General features: G+C 39.9%; 2 protein-coding genes across 2 annotated transcripts; both read left to right on the forward strand.

Moving 5' to 3' along the window:
- Window positions 1-2,880: 2,880 nt before the first annotated feature.
- On the forward strand, window positions 2,881-4,219 carry LOC145168487 (auxin-responsive protein SAUR23-like). Its single transcript, XM_079087284.1, has one exon. The coding sequence runs from the start codon at window positions 3,049-3,051 to the stop codon at window positions 3,349-3,351; it is 303 nt and encodes a 100-aa protein (XP_078943410.1). The 5' UTR covers window positions 2,881-3,048; the 3' UTR covers window positions 3,352-4,219.
- Window positions 4,220-7,772: 3,553 nt separating this feature from the next.
- LOC145105062 (auxin-responsive protein SAUR21-like) lies at window positions 7,773-8,081 on the forward strand. The gene has a single exon (XM_079042196.1). It carries the CDS (start codon window positions 7,773-7,775, stop codon window positions 8,079-8,081), a length of 309 nt encoding a protein of 102 aa, XP_078898322.1.
- Window positions 8,082-23,714: the final 15,633 nt, after the last annotated feature.

Consider the following 23,714-nt stretch of genomic DNA (forward strand, 5'->3'; position numbering starts at 1 on the left):
TTGGTATATTGAGAAAGAGAAAATCAAAATTTTGGGATTTTTCAATATCAAAACGTTCACAGTCTCAATATGAAGACTTTTCCAGTCTTTCAGCATAAATCTAAAACTTGAGAAAAGAGTCAATTTTTTTCATTGGTCTGTGGGGTTCTGTCGGGATGGTCAAGAGATGATCAACGACGCTACACATGATGAGGTCGGTCTCAAAAAGTTCAAGACATCGGTGAGAAGAGAAGGTGGTGACTATGGTTGTACCGAGAATGAAGACTAACAAGAAGAAAAGGAGAAGATATGGATTGGAGGCTGAAGTGAGATAATCAGGAAAAATCTGTTCCATAATTCGATATTATATTAAAATGTGTTTCCACGTCAATCCCAATTCTCATTAAAGAAAAAGAATATATACTTGTAAAACATACATAGGCCGAATGTCAACATTAATGGGTCGGGTATGTATAAATACATAGATATATACCGAAATGGGCTAACAAATATGCCAGCTATAATAGTTACATGGAGTTTTGAGAGACAACAAGATTTTTAACCCAAGCTAGCAAATTAAAATTAACATTTTTCTTTCTATTCAACATCTACAAAAAAATAAATATAAAAATAAACCACATTCAAACAGCTCTTCCTTTTTCAGGTTAGGTGAAAGAAACAACATTTTCTTCTTGAATGGCCAATTCCCCATAAATACATCCAATGACACTCTCGATTCCCATTTAGTTAGGGGAGGTGATTCTTCCACATCAAAATTTTGATCCATACACTGAAATTTATATCTATTACCAATTATGCCCCTCATTTAATATTGAAAGAGAGAGAACACGCACGGTCCACCTCTTTTTTCTACACCCAAGCCAAAATTAAAACTAGCTTCTTTTTTTTCTTGTGTGTTATTCTATACACCATTCTCATTTTTATACTTAATTCTTTTTTTTGAACCAAAGATCGACACTCATTTAGCCATTTTAATACTTAAAATAAGGCTTGAAACTAATAACTTTGTGTCTGCACTGCTCCAAAAGATCTTGTCTTGCGGTTTTATAACTTGAAAGGCTAGGCCTGCTTTACCTTTTACTATATTAATAAGAGCTGGAGTTTTCCAATATGTTGATAGAAGCTGAGATTTTAACAGCAACCAAATGAGACTGAAACTGATTGATGATCTTAAAGTGAAACCTGCATTGATTTAGTTAATAACCCAAGAGGAAAACACACACAATCAAGTATGAACATTTACCTGATCAACATGTACAGGAAAAAGCACCCAAAGAAAGAAACATGGGAGATTGCAATCCATAACCCTATATGATTTCCAACCTTATGAAATACAACACACACCAAACACACATATGACAACTGCATTGCTTTTTCTGATTCTCAAACAACGACGCATCTTGCTTCCTCCTGGGACTATTGGGGAAGGCTCAATCTCAGACATGTGTTTTTATTGCAGTGTTATTAACCAATTCCATGCAGCTTCTCAGTTTCGAATTGTCAGCCTGCTCGATCCCATTAGGATGTTGCACTTAATAAGATTCCATGAAAGTTGCCTGAAACTTTTAAGCTGTCATCCATAGTTGTAGTTAGAAGTAAGAAAAACATTCAAATGGTTTGGGTTTGGGTTAATTTTAGTTTGCAGTCATCCATCGTTGTTTGGAGAGCTTCAGTATCAATTTTAGTGAGCTTCGGTATCCTTGGTGTATGCTAGTTTGCAGTCATATGTGTTTTTGATGTGTGTTGTATTTCATAAGGTTGGTAATCGTATAGGGTTATGGACTGCAATCTCCCACATTTTTTTTGGTTCTTTTTCCTGTGTTGATCAAGTAAAGGTTTATACTGTGAAGACCTCTATGTTGATCCGCAAATGTAAAAACTACTCTTTAATTAGCATGTTTAAGAAGCGAGCTTGAATAAACAGAGTTAGTAGACTTAAACACCAGTGAAGCAGCTTCCATTGCTACATCAATTGTAGCTGCAACTTCTGATCCTGGGGAAGATACATTTATTTGTATCACAGATCTTTTTTAGTATATATTCAGATTGATCCCAAATTTTGTGGTCAAGATCTGGATCACCGATCTGAATGTAGAGCACATTAGGTTCAGTATGAGCATTGATGAAGTAGTCGGTGAGCCATTTGAGTGAGTTTTTAGCGGATTGTAATTGTTCGACTGCTGTGTAAGCCATAGGAAATTGAAACTTCATATGATCTACGGTGTCATACATTCAATAGGTTTAATCGATCAAAAATTGACAATTCATTCTATAGCAATGAAGCTGTTTGAGAATCAGATATTGAAAAGGCATCACCGATGACTCGATGTGGAAGTAAGAATAAGGAAAGAGCGTCATTGTCGTTTGGAAATAACCTTGGAATCGTTCTCTCGCATTAATATCTACAAATTTAAATGAAGGGCATATTTGACAATACAAATATATTTCAGTGGATGGAGTAAAATCTGCTGTGGAAAAATCACTTCCCGTTAGAGTGGAACATTTTCTTCAAAAGCATATTAGTAGGTGGTTTATTAATATTCCTAATTAGATTTGATCCCTTTTCATTTTTGATAGTGTTAACCACTTCACCACCTAAAATGGTGGAATGGTTGTACTTCAAAAAATAAATTAATTATAAAGATCCAAAATACTACGATTTTTAATGAAACATAGCCATGTGAATAATAATGGTGCATGTCCTTCAGAATCCAATATACATATGGGCCATAGTTTTGCTCACTCTTTTCCACTTACATTGCAGAAAATATGTGGCATACTTCATTCAACGTCTAATCCTTTGGGTCCAATAACAAATTGGAAGACAAAACCATGTGATCTTGCATTTTGCTAGAATGTGTCACAATCTCTTCACTAAAATTCCTACTATTACCCAATCTTAATGAAATCTTCTTACACCTATATAACGCATCCAATTGTGCAGATATCAAGCACAACTCCTCCACAGCACCTGTCACAAAAACGAAATCCTTTCATATTGCATTTCTTTACCAAAACAAATTAAGTGACCTTACCCTTCATATATACATGGCTATTCGTATGCCTCGGATCATTCAAGCAAAGAAAGTTCTTGGTCGATCATTGTCCAACGGAAGCCGTCCATGGTCATCTACAGAAATCATCCCTAAAGGACATTTTGCAGTTTATGTTGGTAATCAAGAGAAAAGACGATTTGTTGTTCCTTTATCATTATTAAACCAGCCTTCGTTCCAAGACTTGCTACATCAAGCAGAGGAAGAATTTGGATTTGATCATCCAATGGGCGGCCTCACAATTCCGTGTCGTGAGGAAGTGTTCATTGATGTTGCCTGCCGCCTTTGCTCGTTATGATGAAGAGCTAGGCATGCATCGTGTTTGCTAACAGTTTTGTACAGTCAAAATCACCATGATGATTAATAATGTGGTCTCCAAATTAATTGTATGATAACAAAATTTAGTTTCAGCATTAATACATTAATGACGAGCATAGTTCAACTTATGGTGTTCATGTCTATGCAATTAGGGCTTTCTTTATCAATGTCCTCTAAGCCCACCAGAACCACGTACTTACTTTTGTTCTTTAGCTTGTATTTTCAATCTGTTCAAAAAAAGTGTGTATGCCACATCTTTCTCCATATACTGAATGTGACTATAGCTTTAAGGCCTGGATCAGTTGTTTCTTCAACACCACCTACCCAAGAGTTATCAGTTATTGTTCTTTTCCTCTAACCTGTTATGATAGGGACTGATTGGTGAAGAGAAATTGGCCGATGACCAATGATCATCAATTGTTAGCTAAAAATTCATGGTAGGATCACACATGTTAGTGTATGAACTCAAGGGAACGACTTTGTAAAGGGCTTTGCTAATGGCTTTGCTAATGTCTTTCTCCAATGGAAGCCGCTCATCATCATCATCGGTAGACATCATCCCCAAAGGACATTTTGCAGTTTATGTTGGTGATCAAGAAAAAAGACATGTGTTGTTCCTTTATCATTATTAGACCAGGCTTCATTCCAAGATCTGCTACGTCAATCAGAGGAAAATTTTGGTTATGATCATCCAATGGGTGGCCTCACAATTCCATGTCGTGAGGATGTCTTCTTTCAACTTGCATCTGGCCTGATCTGCTCATTATGACCAAGAAGTTTGCATTCAATTTGATAACATATACATAATTTTGTTGAGTAGAAACCACCATGAAACCTAAGTATTTGTAATGCAGTCTCCAAATTGTACGATAACCAACACTAGTTTGACCATTAACATTGCAATGAAGAACATCATTCAAATTTTGGTATATATCCATATGCCACCTTCCTTTATTAATGTACTCTTGTAAGGCGCTTAAAATCACGACCTTCTAACTTTCTACATAGATCTCACAAGTGTTAAAAAATGGTGTTTATTTCACATCTTTTTCTATATAGTTAATACTACATTTCTTCTGCGAGAAGACAGCCACATGACTTCAATCAAGCGCCCATTTTCGCTGAACTGAACACAAAGACTCCTCTAGATAGATAGATATATTGTGCGGCTTCCTCATGTGATCCACATTCCACAATCTCATCGGCACGACATCATCACGACCTTCCAATTCGCGTTATAGGCAGTGACAGGGATTTAATACCATTTTTCACTTAAAATTCGATTCCATCAAAATCAGGCCTTAAACACTTGTATTTCTCCATTTTCTTTGGACTGTAAATATCATATATGATTTTTGTATCTGTTGATGATTAATTTACTTAGCCCATGGTCTTCATGCTTTGGGCTTTCTACAAAAATCTTGGTGATTTTGTCCTAATATCAATATCAGACCTTTGGGTCGTCACTCGGACCTCCAAGTCCCTATCAAACAAGAACTGACATGGAAGTCCTCCTCACAACCCTCAACCTGAGCTCCTAACATCCTAGGACCCTAAACACGAAGACGCCATATGGGATACTAATACAACTTTAACTAAGACAACCACAAAGGAATTCAACAACTAGCGATGACCCCGGCGTGAAAATCAGAAGATTAAGCAATTGCACGCACGTCTTGAAATTGAACAATCCGGTTGAACACCACATTTTGGCACGAAGTCCCTCTGCTATGAAATCTCCACTCTCCCCCACTTGAAATATACCAATCACCTTAATGCAACCCTATACTAGACTAAGGCTCCATATCGAACCAACCGAGGCACTACTTATTCATTCCCTAAGGAAATTACCGAAAAGGAGAAGATATCCATGCGTCTAAGCCACCCTAACAATACCGCCCACCGAAGACCTTGAGACAAGACCAACATAATTTCATGAACATGAAAACATATTTCAAGATATTTCAACACAATTTCTAAAAGAAAAACTTAATTCATAAATGCAAGATATAAATAAATAAATTGAACAAATACCCGCAATTGACATGGTTTCCACTCTTGGATCCTCTATAAGAAACTGGTATGCTCTTTCTTCTGCCCTAGGCACCTCAGTCTTCCCTTGACGTCCATCTGGCATCTGCCATGCCAAAGGTGTTGGATTCTGCACTTCACCAAACACAAGAAGGGGGCAATGAGCTCTAATGTGGCCCTCCTAGTCGTGATAGAAACAAACCCTCCTGCTCTGCTTGCAATCTCTACCGAAATGCCCCTCCTGTAATGTCCCAAAAATTTCAAGAGATTTTTCAATTTTAAAATATAATAACCATTTAAAACCTTTATTTCAAAAACCATTAAGTAACATTCATTTGATTGGAACCATACATTATCAGAGTTAAGTTTACAAAACCGGGGAAGCAAATATGTTCAATGCGTGTGTATAGTCCCGCCGATTTCTCCTCACGAATGGCCTGCAGAAATATTTAATCCATAATTGTAATCATAAGGCTTAGTGAGTTCGCCAGTAAAACAAATATTTCATCATATATACAATGCATCCACACAAGAGTTCAGCTCTAGCGTCGACCTAACAACATGCATATAACATATGTAACATACATACACAACTAACGGGTCTTTTCCAACCATAAGAAAATGCTATGGGTCAAATCATAGTCTTATAGTCACTTCCTGCCATGGGACAAATCCCGCTCTTACATACCTTGCTCTTACATACAAGTGTCAGGGGCCGGATCCTAGTCTTTCCTATAATTTCTAGGGGCCGGATCCTAGTCTTTCCTATAATCACCATGATGATTAATAATGTGGTCTCCAAATTAATTGTATGATAACAAAATTTAGTTTCAGCATTAATACATTAATGACGAGCATAGTTCAACTTATGGTGTTCATGTCTATGCCATTAGGGCTTTCTTTATCAATGTCCTCTAAGCCCACCAGAACCACGTACTTACTTTTGTTCTTTAGCTTGTATTTTCAATCTGTTAAAAAAAAGTGTGTATGCCACATCTTTCTCCATATACTATAGCCTTAAGGCCTGGATCAGTTGTTTCTATAACACCACCTACCCAAGAGCTATCAGTTATTGTTCTTTTCCTCTAACCTGTTATGATAGGGACTGATTGGTGAAGAGAAATCGGCTGATGACCAATGATTAATAGTTAGATAAAAATTCATGGTAGGATCACACATGTTAGTGTATTAACTCAAGGGAACGACTTTGTAAAGGGCATTGTAATGTCTTTCTTGAGGAAGCTCGGAAGTTTAAAGAAAAGAACTCATATTGCGAATACCATGGTACTTAGCTTCTTCTGATGGCAAACTATTAGGCATATTTATATTAGATCATGACCATATTACTAATTAGGAAGGTTTCAATATAAAGTCTAGCTACAACTCTTGTATAGATATCATGAAAACTAAGGAAAAAGGCAAGGCATTGAGTTTCAAATATTATAATCACAAAAGAATTCCAACAGAAACCCCTCTTGGAATATCCTAAACATCATCACATCCTACTTTCTTCCCAAGAGATTTATTCCGCTACAAATCTTAATTACTCAAGCAACATGGCAATCACTAACAACCTACCAAAATAGTTAGAAAGACCCCACAATACATGGACCTATATATATCAAGTTTTCAACATCACAAGTTACTGCTTGTAATCAATAAATTAATAATATAAAAACACAATGGGTCACTTAATTAGTTGATATCAGAGTTACGGAAAAGCAAACAGCCAATCGGCTATCAGTTAAAGTCAAATAGCGGATCCTTTAATTTGTATCGATCATTGATAACAGAACAACCTTCAGAAGATATATATCTGATTTTCTTCGGGAGGGAAAAAGAAAATATTTAAGTGCATACTATGTGTTTAATTCATATATCAGATTAGATATGAGCATTGATTTCTTTTTGGATGTTTTGTTGATTTCAGGACCTGAAATTGTGGACTTGTTGCACTTGAAATAAAGATGCCTAACCTTCTGATATTTTTGACAAACATGGCCATGTGAGAAATAATTAATGATGTGTATCCATAAGACTCACTTGTACATGGGTCCATAGTGTAGCTGAAGCTTGGCCACTCAGTATTACACTGAAATTTTGTTGCATACTTCATTGTACATATATAATTCTTTGGGGCAATAACAAGTTGGAAGACAAAATCATGTGATTTTTCTTTTTGGTAGAATGTGTCACCATCTCTTCTTTGAAATTCCTACTATTAATCGATCTTCATTGAAATCTTCATACACCTATAAAATGGATACAATTGGGATAATATGAAACACAACTCCTCCCAAAATCCATCATTGCATCTTTCACATAAAAGAAATCCTTTCAGAAGAAAGAGACCGTAGCCTTCATATAAAAATGGCCATTCGTATGCCTCAAATCATTCAGGCCAAAAAGGTTCTCGGTCGATCATTCTCCAATGGAAGCCGCTCATCATCATCATCTGTAGAAATCATCCCCAAAGGACATTTTGCAGTTTATGTTGGTGATCAAGAAAAAAGACGATTTGTTGTTCCTTTATCGTTATTAGACCAGCTTTCATTCCAAGATCTGCTACGTCAATCAGTGGAGGAATTTGGTTATGATCATCCAATGGGTGGCCTCACAATTCCTTGTCGTGAGGATGTCTTCATTCAACTTGCATCTGGCCTGATCTGCTCATTATGACCCAGAATTTTGCATTGTATTTGTTAACATATACATAATTTTATACAGTAGAAACCACCATGAAACCTAAGTATTTGTAAAGCAGTCTCCAAATTATACGATAACCAACACTATTTTGACTATTAACATATCAATGAAGAACTTCATTTTGATAGCTTATTTTATTTCCTTATTTTTATTAGTTTATTTTAGATTTTTTAGCTCTTTTTATTAGTATTGCATTGTATATTCTTTATTTTCTTTAGTATGGATCGTACCGGGTGCTTTTTATGTTGCATGAGGAATTTTGCAGGGTTTTGGAGCTTATTGCGATTGTGGATTACAGTGAAGACGGATTTGTGGGCTCTCGAGGCGCTATTGGGCTTGGCGGATCGATAAGAGAAGAATTGGGCCTTAAAGAATTGAAGGCTTGGATGAAGTGGACTTGTGAAGATGGATCATGGATAATTAATTTGGGTTTGGAGCATCCACATTTGAAGCTAAAAGATAATTGGTTGATTTAAATCTCATGGATATGGAGGGGACCAAAGGAATCTTTGGTAGTGGAAGGGTGGAGTGGTGGAATGAAGGACCAATAGCATCACAGCAACATTTGCGCGGGTGGAATTTTCGTCGCGCGGGTACCCGCACAACTGCCCATTTTGGGCATTTTGGTCATTTGGCTTGCCATAACCTTGGGGGATCAGATCTAACAGCCATAACTTTGATTTGACACCATTGGAGAGCCGAGAGAGGCGATTTTTGAAGCTCAAGACTCATTTCTCTTCATCTTTCCAAGATTTTTGGTAGTTTCTTTATGCAATGAGACTTTTGTGATTGTTGTTCTATTGCCATGAGTGGCTAAACTCTTTATATTGGTTAACTTTGGTTAAAACCTTTAAATTTTTGTGGGTTTTTGAAGGATTCATGCTAGATTATCAATTATCTTATGTTTATGGTTCTAGATCATATTTCTTATGCTTGTTTAATGCTTTGATCATGAGCTTGGCACTTGAATGAGCTATTGTTGGTTTATTTCTTTGGTTTTGCATTGAATCATTGAATTAACTTAGAACAAGGGCTTTATGATGGTAAAAATCATCTCTAGTTTATGAATCATAGCTCCTTTATGGATGTGTAAGCATTGACATCCTCTAGGAATTGGGGATTCCTTCTCTCTTAAGGCTAATTAACTTCTTGGGTTCAATTGCTTCAATTCAACCCTTGATCTTGATTAAGAAGGTGTGTTGTGGGCTTCCCCAACCTCCATACTACCTAAGAGGAATCTTGGCATATCATGCTTCATGATTGCTATAACCAATTTGGAATGAATGATAAGCTTCATGTTGGATCCTAATGATAAGCACACAAATGTTCATTGTGTTGAATTGCCTTGGTTAACCAATTGTTCCCAACATTTGAGCATCTCACTATCTTGCTTAATTGCAAGTCTTTAGTTATTCAAGTCTTTTAGTTTTCAAGCAATCATAACACCCCCCCTTTTAGTTTAATTGTAGTTAGTTAGTTTATTTACAATAGTTCTTTTAGATTGCATTGGTGATTGAATACAACCATTTCCCCGAGGATCGATACCCCTTTTTACCATTATATTACGTTTTATTTGCAAACAAAGGGTGTAATTTGCTTGGTGGACTTGACATCCCACCAAGTTTTGGCGCCGTTGCCGGGGAACTTGGTTATTGTTATTTGATTGTTTATGCCTAGGTCTACAAGAACCGGTGAACTACTCTACAATCCGGAAATTGAAAAAGAAGCAAAAAGGTTGAAAAAGTTAGCTAAACAAGCAAAGCAACAACAACTAGTTCAAGCTTCTTCATCTTCTCCACTAATCAACATAGAAGATCAAGTTCATACTTCAAGTGATACCGACACCGAGCCGAGTTCTCCAATTGTTGGTCATTCCTTTGAAGATATTCCGTTTGAAAACTACATAGCCATGAATCACACTCCACCTCACAATCCCAACCCAAACAATCAAGATGCCAATACACCACCCCAACAACCAAGACAACAACAAGAACCTCTCATTGATATGCCACCTTGGAATCAAGCCCCTCCTCAAAACCAACCCAATTATCAACAACCACAAAACCAACAATTCCACCAAAACAACCAACCTCAAAACAATGCTTTTCAAGTTCAACAACGAGTACATTACCCAAATCAACCCAATTACCAACACCCTCCAATGTATCAAAACCCAATGTACCCCCAACAACAACCTCCCTACAACCAATACCCTAACTACCAACCTTATCCACCACCGATCTACAATCCCCAACACTACCCATACCCACCTTACCAACAACCACCCAATTACTTGCAACATTATCCCAATAACCCCAATCCACCCAACCCCCCTCAAGAGTTGACACTTCGACAAATGATGAAGACAGATGTTACTCACACACCTCTTGGTATTGTTTATCCCGCAAACCGCCGAGGGATTGAATTGAAGTCAAGTTTCATACATCAACTCACCAAGTTCCATGGTTTGGATAGAGAAGATCCTCAAAGGCATTTGAAGTCCTTTCACATGATATGTGTTAGCATGTTGCCCGAAAATGTGACATTGGATGATTTCAAGCTAACCGCCTTCCCGCTCACCTTGGAAGATAAAGCTAGAGAGTGGTTATTCAACTTACCACCGAGATCTATCCACACATGGGAAGAGTTACTCAAGGCCTTCAATAGCAAGTTCTATCCCACCTCCCGAATTTCAAGCCAAAGAAGTGACATTTTGGGGATTCGTCAAGGGGAGAATGAGACTTTTCATGATTTTTGGGAGCGATTCAACAACTTATGTACAAGTTGTCCTCAACACAACATTCCCGAACAACTACTTCTTCAACAATTTTATGAGGGTATGAATGAAAAAGATCGAAGGATGATTGATGCTTCAAGTGGTGGTGACATCTTCAACAAAACCCCTCAAGAGATAAGATCACTTTTTGGAACCATTTCTCAAAATCAAAGGAACTTTGGGACTCGGAATGAAATGAAGAGAAATTCTCCACAAGTGGTTGGTGAAGTTAGCAACACTCAACACTTGGAATCAAAGCTCTTGGATTTGACTAATGTGCTAAGTCAAATGGTGGTGGGAAGTGGTCAACAATTGATGGTATGCGGTATTTGTGCCATGACGGGGAATTATACAGATAAATGCCCCATACTTGGAAGTGAACCGGAGGATGTGAATGCAATGGGCGGATATCAAGGTCAACCAAGACCCACGGGATTTCAAAACAATTTCAACCCAAATTGGAGGAATAACCCAAACAATCCATACCCACCAAAGCAAAATCCACCAAACATTTTGATGAGACCTCAACATCCGCAATATCCATCACAAAAACCTCCATATCCACAAACATCTCACCTCCCTCCAAATTACCAACAACCTCATCAACAAGGCCAATCAAGTGGTACCCACCAAATGAGCCTTCAAAAACTTGTCACTTCTCTTGCTCAAAGCCAAACCCAATTTCAACAAGAGACCAAGAACACTTTCTCAAACATTCAAGCACAAATTGGAGACTTGGCCACCGCTCTCAACAAGATGGAACAAATGGGAAAACTTCCATCTCAAACCGAGAAGAATCCCAATGTGAGTGCCATAACCTTAAGAAGTGGGAAAACCCTTGGAGAAAGCAACCCCAAAAGAGTTTCAAGAGAAGAAGAAGATGAAGTTATCATTGTTGATCCCCCGAAGGTTGTAGTTCCTCCAAAGGAACCGGTTGTTCCAAACATTGATCAACCCGACTCTTCCAACAAGAACATCAAGCCATTGGTCATACCACCACCTTTCCCATCTCGGTTGGCTTCCTCAAAGAAACAAGAGGAAGAAAAAGAATTTCTTGAGACTTTCCGCAAAGTTCAAATCAACATTTCACTATTGGATGCCATAGAGCAAATTCCGTGCTATGCCTAATTTCTTAAGGATTTGTGCACTAATAAGAGGAAGTTTAAGGCGAATGAAAAGATCCAAGTCAATGCCAATGTGTCCGCGGTTATCCAAAAGAAGCTTCCACCCAAATGCAAAGGATCCGGGCATGTTTGCTATTCCTTGTACCATTGGTGACTTACATGTTGAAAGTGCCATGTTAGGTCTTGGAGCCTCAATCAATGTAATGCCTTACTCGGTTTTTCAATCTCTTAATGTTGGACCTTTGGAAGAAACCGGAGTCATCATTCAATTAGCGGACAAGTCAAGTGTATTTCCAAGAGGCGTGTTGGAGGATGTACTAGTTCAAGTCAATCAACTAGTATTTCCCGCGGACTTCTATGTCATTGACCTTGAAGAGAAGACCCCTTCCAAGTCATCTATGATCCTTCTTGGAAGACCTTTCATGAATACCGCTCACACAATTATTGATGTCCATAATGGGAAGATCACAATGGAATTTGATGGAGAGATCATTCATTTCAACATCTTTGAAGCCATGAGATACCCTAGCAACATTTCTCCTTTATATCGGGTTGATGTGATTGAACCAATCACCCAAGAATTATTCGAGTTATCACATGGGGATCTTTTGAAGATGGTGCTCAACATGAGTTTTGATGTTGAAAGTTTGAAGAAAACATTGGACATGTATACATTGGACTCCGAAGTTGAAGAGATTGTGAAGACTTTAGAACTTAACAACTCAACAAAAAAGGATGTTTCTCAAGTTGCCTTATCTCATTCTCCAAACAAGATGCCACCTTCCATAATCCACCCACCCACACTTGAATTGAAAGTCTTACCTAGCCATTTGAAATATGCTTATCTAGGTCAAGATGAAACTCTATCGGTGATCATCTCTTCTCAATTAAAAGACTTTGAAGAAAACCAATTGATTGAAGTCTTGAAAGATCATAAAGAGGCCATGGGGTGGACAATAGCAGACATTAAGGGAATAAGCCCTAATGTATGCACTCACAAGATACTCATGGAAGACGATTGTAAGCCTAGGAGGGAAGCTCAAAGACGATTAAATCCTCCCATGATGGAAGTTGTCAAGAAAGAGATAATCAAACTCCTTGATGCGGATATGATTTACCCGATTTCCGACTCAAAGTGGGTTAGTCCGGTTCAAGTGGTTCCCAAGAAAACGGGAATCACGGTTGTTGAGAATAACAAAGGGATAATGGTACCCACTCGGGTTCAAAATGGATGGAGGGTATGCATTGATTATCGAAAGTTGAATTCAAGCACAAGAAAAGATCACTTTCGTCTTCCTTTCATCGACCAAATGCTCGAGAGATTGGCGGGTAAGTCACACTATTTTTGTCTCGATGGATACTCGAGTTTTCATCAAATACCCATTGCCCCCGAAGATCAAGACAAGACAACCTTCACATGCCCTTTTGGCACGTTTACTTATAAGCGGATGCCATTTGGATTATGCAATGCCCCCGCCACATTCCAAAGATGCATGGTGAGCATTTTCTCCGAGTATGTTGAGAATATCATTGAAGTATTCATGGATGACTTCACAGTGTATGGCAATTCGTTTGATGAATGCTTGAATAATCTTGAAAAGATTTTGAAAAGATGTATTGAGAAAAAGTTGGTGTTAAACTTTGAGAAGTGTCACTTTATGGTCAATCAAGGCATCATCTTGGGTCATATTGTCTCCAAAAGGGGAATTGAAGTTGATAAAGCCAAAATTGATGTCATCCAAACCCTCCCTTACCCAACATGTGTTAGAGAAGTAAGATCTTTCTTGGGCCATGCGGGATTCTATAGAAGATTTATCAAAGATTTCTCGAAGATTACGCGTCCAATGTGCCTCCTTCTCCAAAAAGATGTTGATTTTGACTTCAATGTTGCATGTCAAGAAGCCTTTGATAAACTCAAAGCCTTGCTCACTTCCGCTCCAATAATCCAACCTCCAAATTGGGTGCTTCCCTTTGAAATAATGTGTGATGCAAGCAATTTTGCAATTGGAGCGGTCTTAGGTCAAAAGGAAGGCAAAGCATCACATGTCATCTACTATGCCTCCAAAACCTTGGATAATGCTCAAGCCAATTACTCAACCACCGATAAGGAACTTCTAGCCATTGTATTCGCCTTGGAGAAATTCCGGCAATACCTTCTCGGGACAAAAGTGATTGTATACTCCGACCATGCCGCATTGAAGTATCTCATGACCAATAAAGATGCCAAACCACGGTTGATTCGGTGGATTCTTCTTTTACAAGAATTCGATCTTGAGATAAAGGACAAAAGTGGTGCCGAAAATCTAGTTGCGGACCACTTAAGTCGGTTGAATATTGGTGAATCTTCTTCTCCCATCCTTGATGAATTCCCGGATGAACACCTCCTCTACATTTCAAACACTATTCCATGGTATGCGGATATTGTGAATTACTTGGTTACGAAAGAAATTCCCCACGCGTTTAGCAAGCACCAAAAGGCCAAGTTAAAGAGTGATTCCAAATACTACGTATGGGACGACCCTTATCTTTGGAAGCATTGTCCGGATCAACTAATACGGAGGTGTGTTCACTAAAATGAGGTCGAGTCTATCTTGAAGTTTTGCCATGAGTATGCATGCGGAGGACATTTTGGTCAAAACAAAACCATGCGAAAGGTGGTCGAATGTGGACTCTATTGGCCAACAATGTCAAGAGATACTTATCTATTTTGCAAGAGTTGTGATAGATGTCAAAGAATGGGCACCATATCCATGAAAAACGAAATGATTCAAAATCCCATCCTCATTTGTGAGATCTTTGATGTATGGGGAATCGATTTCATGGGCCCCTTCCCCGTTTCTTTTGGATATACTTATATACTCTTGGCGGTTGATTACGTCTCAAAGTGGGTGGAAGCAAAGGCAACAAGGCATGATGATTCTAAAACGGTAATTAACTTCTTGAAGTCCAACATTTTCGCAAGATATGGTGTACCAAGAGCTTTGGTGAGTGATAGGGGCACTCATTTTTGCAATAAAATGATGGAAGCCATGACAAAGAGATATGGTGTCACACACCGGATATCGACCGCTTATCATCCACCAACAAACGGCCAAGCCGAAGTGTCAAATCGAGAAGTCAAACAAATTCTCGAGAAGACGGTCAACACTACACGAAAAGATTGGAGCTTGAAGTTAGAAGATGCATTGTGGGCGTATCGGACCGCCTACAAAACTCCAATTGGTATGTCTCCATTCCGCCTCGTCTATGGAAAGTCTTGTCATTTACCGGTGGAATTGGAACACAAGGCATATTGGGCGGTTAAAAAGTGCAATTTCAATCTTGAAGAAAGTGGAAAGCACCGAAAAATGCAACTTCAAGAAATCGAGGAGTTGAGGAACGAGTCTTATGAAAATGCAAGCATCTACAAAGATAAGACCAAAGCGTTTCACGACAAACACATCACTCGTAAGCATTTTATTCCGGGCCAAAAAGTCCTTCTTTATCATTCACGCTTAAAGCTATTCCCGGGAAAGCTGCGATCTCGATGGCACGGACCTTTTATTGTTATAAAAGTGTTTGATCACGGTGCGGTTGAAATAAAGAGTTTGGACACAAATCAAATATTCAAAGTGAATGGGCACCGCTTGAAACCGTTCTATGAAGGCTTCGACACGGGAGAATTCGACAAAGTAACATTGGAAAACCCGAATTACGAAGATTGACGGAGACGGGGCTATGTCTTGGCAAAGATGTTAAATAAATGCATTGTGAATAAATAATCTCCGCTTGAAGTTTTGGGTGTTTCTAAACTTGAAGTTGGCCTAAAAATAAGCATATAGAAGTCTTCCAGTGATTTTGGTGAAGTTTGAAAAATTCAAAAAAATTTGACTTTTGCGAGGGTACCCGCGCAACCTCTGCGTGACCGACCCCCAGCCGCGCAAGTTCCGAGTTCCAAATTGCACCAACATGGGATGCAAATTGTGAGTTGAGCGCAACCGAAATCCACCCTCGCAGATGTTTGCGCGGCTAAGAAGAAAATTCCGCTTTCAAGTTGCGCGACCCCCCCCCCCCCTTATAACTGCACCCGGAAGACCGCCCCCGACCCGCTCCAGTCCGATCCACACCCGCTTCCGACCCGAAAACCCGACCCATTCTTCCTTAACCCCACCTTATACCCCCACTTAACCCGTCTGACCCCTTCCCCCCCCCCCCCTTTTGCCTCCCGTCAACGAAACCCCCCTGCACCACCGACGATCCCGTCTGTCGCCGCCGCAATCAATCAGCGCCATCGGTCAGCGCCTCCGTCCAGCAAGTTCCGCCGGCCAGCGCTTCCCTCCAGCAACCGTCGGCAGCCCGATCTCGTCCAACTCTCGTCGTCGGAAAAGCGAAACTCACCGCTGCTCCCTTCGCCGGTGCTCCCCCACCACCACATTCCCCACCTAATTCCGACTAAACCCCACCCTTTTAACTCCGAGAACAGCCAACCGCAGCCACCATTATCCCCTCGCCGGAAAATCATTCAAAACCCGATTCCGAAGCCAAATCTCAGTCAAATCCAAAATTTCTTGGGGCATTATTAACCAAACACTCCACCACACACCGATCTACTTTTAATTCGGGACAATCTCGTCGCCGGAATCCACGCTCCGCCGCCGGCCGCCGTCTGTCGCCGCCGCCGGCCGCCGCCACTCGTTTTGACCAAAAATTTCAAAATTTTTGTTTCTCACCGGAGATTCAAAAGATTCAATCTTTCGGGTCAACTTCAAGCTTGGGCTGCGATTTTAGCGAATTTCTTTTTGGGTTTCAACACACGAATTCGGTACATTTCTTTAATTTTATTGCATTCAACTTCTAATTCCAATTAGCTTGTGCTATGCATTAGATTGATTTGAATTGGACTTAGTTTGCTTTGAATTGATCGAATTGCATTGAATTGTACCAAATTGCAAATTTGGAATATTTGCCCGGTTTATATTCTTATTATTTAGTTTGTTTGGATTGGTGTGAGGCGAGTTTGAGGGATAATTTTGGCCAAGTTTTTGTGTTTGCTAGGTTTATTAACAGGTACAATGGCAAGGGACAAAACCATTCACGCCTCTCATGGTTCTTCCCGTGCGGCTTCATCCTCACGATCCACACAAAAAGCGTCAACCGAGAATACCGATCGTGAGGGCAACCTTGTCCTCACTAGCGCGCAAATCAAACAATTCAAGTCAAACCTCCAAAAACGTGCAATTCGAGCCACCAAATTTTACCACCAAGACTCAATGACGTACCTTGGCCTTGACGATTGCCTGAAACAGCTGTTCTTCAACATCGGTTGGCACGAGTTCCTCGCTCTTTCCGCGCGTACATACAAACAACCCACACTAGAGTTCCTTTCCACTTATGCACGGGATGACACGGCAGGGGTGCTCACATTTAAACTCCAGGGTCGACAGCACCGACTCACATACGACACCCTAAACACTATCATGGGCACATACGATAACTACAACACCGACATCTATAGCTATCAATGGACTCAATTCAAGAGCTCGCCCAAAATAGAGTTTTGGACTCAAATCACAAGTCTTCCAAACTTTAATCCAAGTCGACAAAAAGATACTTACATCATCCATCCTTGTTGGAGAATTGCCCACCGGATCCTCTCAACTTCCATCTTTGCCCGTCACGAGCCGGGACAAATCAACACAGTCGAGCTCTATTTCCTCTATTGCATGAGCCATCGGCGTTGGTCTTTGCCCGGTTTCACCACCTTTTTTCTGGATAAATGTGACAGCATTCGCATGAAGACCACTGGCGACATTTGCATTGAAGGTCTCATTACCCTAATTGGTTTGGGTGTGGGCCTTCAATTTCCCGAGTCTGAGTATGTGCCAGTGGATGACCCACCTCTCTATCTCCTTGACTACATCACTCTCACCCGGATGGAATTATTGACACCTCATCCTACCCGTCCTAACCATTATTCTTGGCTCAATCATGTAAAAGACCCAGTTTACATCTTACCTAACCCTAGCATCTCCGCCTTTTCCACCAGCGACCCTGAAACTTGGTTCTTACCTGGCGAGTTAGACGATGATGATGAAATGCAGGTCGACCATTCCAATGCTGGTAGTCCATTTGAAACCGAAGACCATTATGACCTCCCGATCCAACAATTGCCACCACCCCTTTATGGTCAGCCTTCGGGAGCACATTTTGAGCCACAACATGAGTACCACTCTCAACCGCAGCACAATGATCCCGATCCCGAACATGAGTTTCCTCTTGATATCTACAGTCAGCTTGCTTCCTTGCGCCTCCAGGGCAATCGGAATACAGCGGCCATTCGCCGCATCGAGGAGCAGCAAGCCCGCGCCAACAACTATATGGAGGATCTTTGGTATCATTTTCGGCCCGACGACGGTTACCCCCCTCGTGGGCCTCCTCCACCTTGATCCTGGTATGATCCTTCCTTACTCTCATCCTAAGCATTGAGGACAATGCTTAATTTTAAGCTTGGGGTGAGGTATTCTTATATTTTTATTTTTATTGCATTTAGGTTGTATATAGTTGCATTTAGAGTAACTCATTTAGGTCATTCATAAAAATTGCATAAAAATTTCAAAAATATTGCATATTTTGTTTCTTTCTTTTCTAATTTTCATACTTTTTAGATGCATTCTAGTTTAAGTTCATGCATTTTTGTTCTCTCTTGTCTTCTCATCTTAACAGGTACCAGAGCACCGAGTCATAAGTATTGAATCATAGATTGGTCCCGGGTCTTGATATGGAATTCCTTGTATTTGATAAGTGGGACACGTTTTGAGCCTCACAGACCATTTTAAGACCGCTTGTGTGGGGGTCAGATGCAGGTAGCTTGATTGGGTCTAGGTGCGGAGGGATGTGGTTGGTCAAACCGATGTGTGCGAGCAAAGATTAGCCCGGTAAGGTACATTGAAGATATTGAAGACTCGCATCTTGGTTTTGGGGGGAGTACCCCATAGTACTCCCGAGTCTCGTCCGAGCCTTACTTAGTTAGATTCTTACCACCTTTTTAAGATAGGTTATTTTTTTTAGGAGTCTAGAGTAGATAGTTAGATAGATTTTGTTTATCACACCTTGCATTGAGGTGCTTGATGAACTTTGAAGTGGGTCCCCCAATTCACATTTTTTGGGACCAAGTCTTTTCGATAACACCCATTTTTTGAGTCATTCCCCACCATTTTTAGTTGATCCTGGCACATTGTCAATGATCATTAGGTGTTCATGTTAGCCTCCATCCTATGTTACATGGTGAAATTCCTTAGACCTTCAAAGAAGAAAACACAAAAAAAATGAAGAAATTGGAAAAGTGAAAAAAAAAATTTAAAGAAAAGCAACAAAATCAAAGAAGAAAAAAATGAAGAAAAAGAGCAACACAAAAAGAAGAACAAGAATCCAAGTTCAAGGCTTTAGTTCAAAAAAAAAAGGGTTGAATATCAAACAACAAAGAGGCTGAAGACCAAATAACAGAAGTTCAAGATTGAAGATTTAAGCTGTTAGGTTTAAGTTTAGGTTAAGTAGAATTTTTTATTATTTTATTTAATTTTTTTGATTTTTGGTGAGAAAAGGCCTTGACGATGAGACAGTAGACTGTAAAGGACAGTACAAGGGAGAAACCTCTGAAACCGGATGTTTGCCCGGAGGCCGCGCTGCAAAGCCCTATTTCGTACTATACACTTTAGCCTGACAAATGTAGGAATCATAGTGTGTGAAGAGGCGCCTTTCCTTCGTGCATTATGATCTGCATTGGTGATTTAAAGTGCCCCCACTGGGCGCATCTCTGTTTCCTTTGTCTTGCACACCGCGACTACATCCAGCCGTGATCTATTCGCCCATCAAGTGGTTGAGAATGTGGTTTATGGCTGTAAAGCGGGGAACATTTTGAAGATGCGTAGGGTCCATGAAGGACTAATTCTGACCATGTTGACTGATGTTGACCAAGTTCTATGGTACCTTTCTTTTTCCTTTTTAGTTTAGCTCATCCCGAGCTCATTTTAGTCTTGTTCTAACTTGAGGACAAGTTAGGTTTAAGCTTGGGGTGATTTGATAGCTTATTTTATTTCCTTATTTTTATTAGTTTATTTTAGATTTTTTAGCTCTTTTTATTAGTATTGCATTGTATATTCTTTATTTTCTTTAGTATGGATCGTACCGGGTGCTTTTTATGCTGCATGAGGAATTCTGCAGGGTTTTGGAGCTTATTGCGATTGTGGATTACAGTGAAGACGGATTTGTGGGTTCTCGAGGCGCTATTGGGCTTGGCGGATCGATAAGAGAAGAATTGGGCCTTAAAGAATTGAAGGCTTGGATGAAGTGGACTTGTGAAGATGGATCATGGATAACTAATTTGGGTTTGGAGCATCCATATTTGAAGCTAAAAGATGATTGGTTGATTTAAATCTCATGGATATAGAGGGGACCAAAGGAATCTTTGGTAGTGGAAGGGTGGAGTGGTGGAATGAAGGACCAATAGCATCACAACAACATTTGTGCGGGTGGAATTTTCGTCGCGCGGGTACCCGTGCAACTGCCCATTTTGGGCATTTTGGTCATTTGGCTTGCCATAACCTTGGGGGATCAGATCTAGCAGCCATAACTTTGATTTGACACCATTGGAGAGCTGAGAGAGGCGATTTTTGAAGCTGAAGACTCATTTCTCTTCATCTTTCCAAGATTTTTGGTAGTTTCTTTATGCAATTAGACTTTTGTGATTGTTGTTCTATTGCCATGAGTGGTTAAACTCTTTATATTGGTTAACTTTGGTTAAAACCTTTGAATGTTTGTGGGTTTTTGAAGGATTCATGCTAGATTATCAATTATCTTATGTTTATGGTTCTAGATCATATTTCTTATGCTTGTTTAATGCTTTGATCATGAGCTTGGCACTTGAATGAGCTATTGTTGGTTTATTTCTTTGGTTTTGCATCGAATCATTGAATTAACTTAGAACAAGGGCTTTATGATGGTAAAAATCATCTCTAGTTTATGAATCATAGCTCCTTTATGGACGTGTAAGCATTGACATCCTCTAGGAATTGGGGATTCCTTCTCTCTTAAGGCTAATTAACTTTTTGGGTTCAATTGCTTCAATTAAACCCTTGATCTTGATTAAGAAGGTGTGTTGTGGGCTTCCCCAACCTCCATACTACCTAAGAGGAATCTTGGCATATCATGCTTCATGATTGCTATAACCAATTTGGAATGAATGATAAGCTTCATGTTGGATCCTAATGATAAGCACACAAATGTTCATTGTGTTGAATTGCCTTGGTTAACCAATTGTTCCCAACATTTGAGCATCTCACTATCTTGCTTAATTGCAAGTCTTTAGTTATTCAAGTCTTTTAGTTTTCAAGCAATCATAACACCCCCCCTTTTAGTTTAATTGTAGTTAGTTAGTTTATTTACAATAGTTCTTTTAGATTGCATTGGTGATTGAATACAACCATTTCCCCGAGGATCGATACCCCTTTTTACCATTATATTACGTTTTATTTGCAAACAAAGGGTGTAATTTGCTTGGTGGACTTGACATCCCACCACATTTAAATTTTTTTTATCTATATATCCATTAATCCATATACCTATTAACCAAAATATACACCTTCTGTATATTTCCGATCTTATATTTACTGTGTAATTAATGTAGATTACTACTTCCTTATTTAGCCTAGATTTTCCCCAATTTCCTCCTGTAATCTCTCTGTACATTGGGTATTTAATCCCCTCCTTTATCAGTGAAAGGCATCGATTCTTTTGTAATTATATGGTATCAAAGCCAAGTGCTCCTTACCCCAAAATCTCTCCCTGCCATCGCAGCTACAGCTGGACATCTTTACTTTGTTTCTGATCATCCTCTCTATTCACGATGTCAGACAAACAAGACCCAACTCCTGTCAAAGCCCTCCATCCCGTCTACACGGTCACGAACATACAGAACAAGATCCGCACCCTTGATGGTACCAAGGTATCATACTCTTCATGGGTTCGCTTGTTCAAACTTCATGCTAGAGGTTACAGAGTCCTTGCCCATATCGATGGTTCCGACCCTCCATCCAAGACTGACCCGACCTATGAAAACTGGTCAGAGATTGATGCCATCGTCCTCCAATGGATTTATGGAACGATTTCAGATGATCTCCTTGCGCGAGTACTTGAACCGGACTCTACAGCATATGAAGCCTGGTTCAAAATTCAGAATATCTTCCTCAACAACAAAGGATCTCGTGCTGCTGCTCTTGAACACGAGTTCACAAACCTTACCCTTCGAGCAATGTCGTCCCTTGAAGCTTATTGCCAACGTCTCAAAGATCTGGCAAGTCAACTGAATGACGTCGATTGCCCTGTCAACGAGAAACGTTTGGTTCTTCAACTTATCCGCGGGTTGCCATCTGAATTTGACACAGTCGGCGCCTACATCAATCAGACCCTACCTCCATGGGATACCACGTGCTCCATGCTTCAACTTGAAACCCAGCGACAACGTGCTCGAGACTCACACTCATCCACAGAGATCGTTGCTGCTGTTGAACACAACCCACCAGCAAACTCTAATTTCCGACGTGGCGAATCTGGAAACAGAGGCCGCCCTAACCAGCAACGCAACACAAATCGTCGAGCACCTGTATCTGCATCTCCTTCTCGACCTGGTTATACGTCTTCTGGTCGGCCAACACAAACCCAGTCAAATAATCGCAGAAGCCCTATGTCCAATCAAACACGCCCTACCTGGGCCGGATACCCACCACCATTCTGGGCCCACCCATATTGGGCTTCACCACCACCTTGTCCATATCCCACTCAAGCTGGATGGGCTTCTCCCTGGCCTACCTCTTCTGCCCAGCAGCAACCACGGCAACCACTAGCTGAAGCCAATCTTACAGAAGTAAACCCACTTGAACATTCGGAACTCGGGGCTGCCTTTTTAGCTATGACTCTGGACCAAGAAAATGATTGGTACATGGACACCGGATCTACATCTCATCTCACAGCCAACGAAGGTAAAATCTCGGTCCATAGTTTGTCTTCTATTAAATATGTGTTTGTGGCAAATGGAAATCAAGTACCAGTTATTGGATCAGGTCATACAACATTACCCCATCCATCCAAACCTATTCATCTGAAAGATATACTCCACACACCTCATACCGTTAAAGATCTTATATCTGTTCGTAAATTTTGTCATGATAATTCATTTTCTGTTGAATTTGACTCCTTTGGTTTTTCTATAAAGGATTACAAGACCAAGAAGCACCTCTCTAGACACGAAAGTTCCGACAATCTCTACCCCTTCACCAAACAAGTCAACACTACAGCTTCATCCTTTTATGTTTCTTCTAGTTCGCCTCTTTGGCATTTTAGACTCGGTCATCCGGGTCATCATGTAATAAATTTTATTAGTCAAAATAAAAATATTTCTTGCAATAAAAATGATCGTTTATCAGTTTGTCATTCTTGCCAACTTGCTAAACACAAACGCCTACCATTCAAACACTCCACATCTTTCACTCTCAAACCATTTGATCTAGTTCACGCTGACCTTTGGACCTCACCCATCCACAGCAAAACTAATTTTAAATACTACCTCATCATCATTGACGATTTCAGCCATTTTACATGGGTGTTTCCCTTAAAATACAAATCAGAAACTTTTCCCAAAATCAAAGCCTTCTGCAAATATATCCACACTCAATT

This window comes from Lactuca virosa, chromosome 4 (genome assembly GCF_052849685.1).
Source record: "Lactuca virosa cultivar CGN04683 chromosome 4, Lactuca_virosa_CGN04683_v6, whole genome shotgun sequence".
Lineage (NCBI taxonomy): Eukaryota > Viridiplantae > Streptophyta > Magnoliopsida > Asterales > Asteraceae > Lactuca > Lactuca virosa.